The sequence below is a fragment of the Lepidothrix coronata genome, unplaced genomic scaffold, assembly GCF_001604755.1.
Source record: "Lepidothrix coronata isolate B3197 unplaced genomic scaffold, Lepidothrix_coronata-1.0 Scaffold23, whole genome shotgun sequence".
NCBI classification, from domain to species: Eukaryota; Metazoa; Chordata; class Aves; order Passeriformes; family Pipridae; genus Lepidothrix; species Lepidothrix coronata.
This window is the reverse complement of record NW_016690203.1, coordinates 7,746,336-7,748,347: the sequence shown is the minus strand read 5'-3', so window position 1 is coordinate 7,748,347 and position 2,012 is coordinate 7,746,336. Positions and strand designations below refer to the sequence as shown.

At 45.4% G+C, this 2,012-nt stretch overlaps 1 protein-coding gene across 1 annotated transcript in view; it reads left to right on the top strand.

The window, feature by feature from the left end:
• Positions 1-2,012, top strand: part of LOC108494220 (GON-4-like protein) — a 21,456-nt gene that overhangs the window by 6,010 nt on the left and 13,434 nt on the right. Inside the window, exons 6-7 of the mRNA XM_017808471.1 lie at positions 539-713; positions 851-864. Of these exons, the coding sequence (XP_017663960.1) occupies positions 539-713; positions 851-864 (189 nt within the window). The remainder of the gene's footprint in view (positions 1-538; positions 714-850; positions 865-2,012) is intronic.

Sequence of the window (2,012 nt, the reverse complement as noted above, 5' to 3'; positions counted from 1 at the left end):
GTCCTCTGCCCTGTCTGTGTGTCCTCTGCCCTGTCTGTGTGTCCTGTCACCTGTCTGTGTGTCCTCTGCCCTGTCTGTGTGTCCTCTGCCCTGTCTGTGTGTCCTGTCACCTGTCTGTGTGTCCTCTGCCCTGTCTGTGTGTCCTCTGACCTGTCTGTGTGTCCTGTCACCTGTCTGTGTGTCCTGTCACCTGTCTGTGTGTCCCCTGCCCTGTCTGTGTGTCCCCTGCCCCGTCTGTGTGTCCTCTGCCCTGTCTGTGTGTCCTCTCACCTGTCTGTGTGTCCCCTGCCCTGTCTGTGTGTCCCCTGCCCTGTCTGTGTGTCCTCTGCCCTGTCTGTGTGTCCTCTGCCCTGTCTGTGTGTCCCCTGCCCTGTCTGTGTGTCCCCTGCCCTGTCTGTGTGTCCCCTGCCCTGTCTGTGTGTCCCCTGCCCTGTCTGTGTGTCCTCTGACCTGTCTGTGTGTCCTCTGCCCCATCTGTCTGTGTGTCCTCTCACCTGTCTGTGTGTCCTCTCACCTGTCTGTGTGTCTGGCCCCTCAGAGCGAGCTGGGGAACTTCGCCCGGAGCTCGACCCTGCTCCGCCTGTCGCTCCACCCCAAATTCCAGACCCTGTTCCAGCCCTGCAACCTGCCGGGAGCGCTGAGGCTGGTGGAGGATTTCCATGCCCAGGTGCCCGTGGACTGGAGCCCCAGGAAGGCCGTCAAGAAGAACAACGGTAGGTGAGGGGAGGGCAGGGGAGGGGTTTCCAGGGAGGTCATTCCGTGTGTTGTGGGAACTTCCCAAGTCCCTTTTCCCTCCAGGCTGTCAGTGCTGACCCCCCCAGTCCTGCAGCTCCAGTGCTGACCCCCCCAGTCCCAGTGCTTCCAGTTCCCTGCCCAGCTCAGCACTCGGGGGGTGGTGCCCCCAGGGAGGGACTCCCAACCAAACCAGGAGATGGATGGGTTGGGTTGGATTTGGGGTAGAAACCCTTCCCTGGGAGGGTGGGGAGGCCCTGGCACAGGATGCCAGAGGAGCTGTGGCTGCCCCTGGATCCCTGGGAGTGTCCAAGGCCGGGCTGGAGCAGCCTGGAATAGTGGGAGGTGTCCCTGTCCCTACCACTTCAAAGTCCCTTCCATCCCAAACCATTTCAGCATTCCAAGAATTAATTAATTTTTTTTGGTGAGGTATTTTTAGATAAAACCACCCCCTCGGCTCCTTTTTTGCTTCCTAATCTTACAACAGAATAAAGCACCTTAAACAACCTGCTGACTTTTATTTACCATCATAATCCAGCCACTTATTGTCCTGCAGATGATATTTGGAGCTGCAAAAGTCCATCAGGGGGCAGTGAAACTGGAATTAATTGTTCCAAACGTGTTGGTCAACACACATCAAGGAAATACTCCTTTCCTTGGGGGGGAAAAAAAAGGCTTTAAGAACTGCTTCAAACATTTGGTTTGGGATTTTGCTGCTGCTTTCGAGAGGGAACTCATTGGAAATACTTCCAAGAGCTTTTTCATTATATATATAATATATATCTCTATATAAATATATAGATAGAGATGATATATAGATATATAGATATACATAGATAGATACAGATAGATATAGATAGATATAGATATAGATATATACATAGAGATATAGATATAAATATATAGGTATGAATATATAGATATATAGGTATAAATATATAGATATAAATATATAGATATAGATCTATAGATATAAATATATAGAAATAGATATAAATATATAGATATGGATATATCTATATGAATATATAGATATATAGATATTAATATATAGATATGAATATATAGGTATGAATATATAAATATAGATATATAGGTATGAATCTATAGATATAGATATATAGATATAAATATATAAATATAACTATGTAAATATAAATATATAGGTATGAATCTATAGATATAGATATATAGATATAAATATATAAATATAACTATGTAAATATAAATATATAGGTATGAATCTATAGATATAGATATATAGATATAAATATATAAAT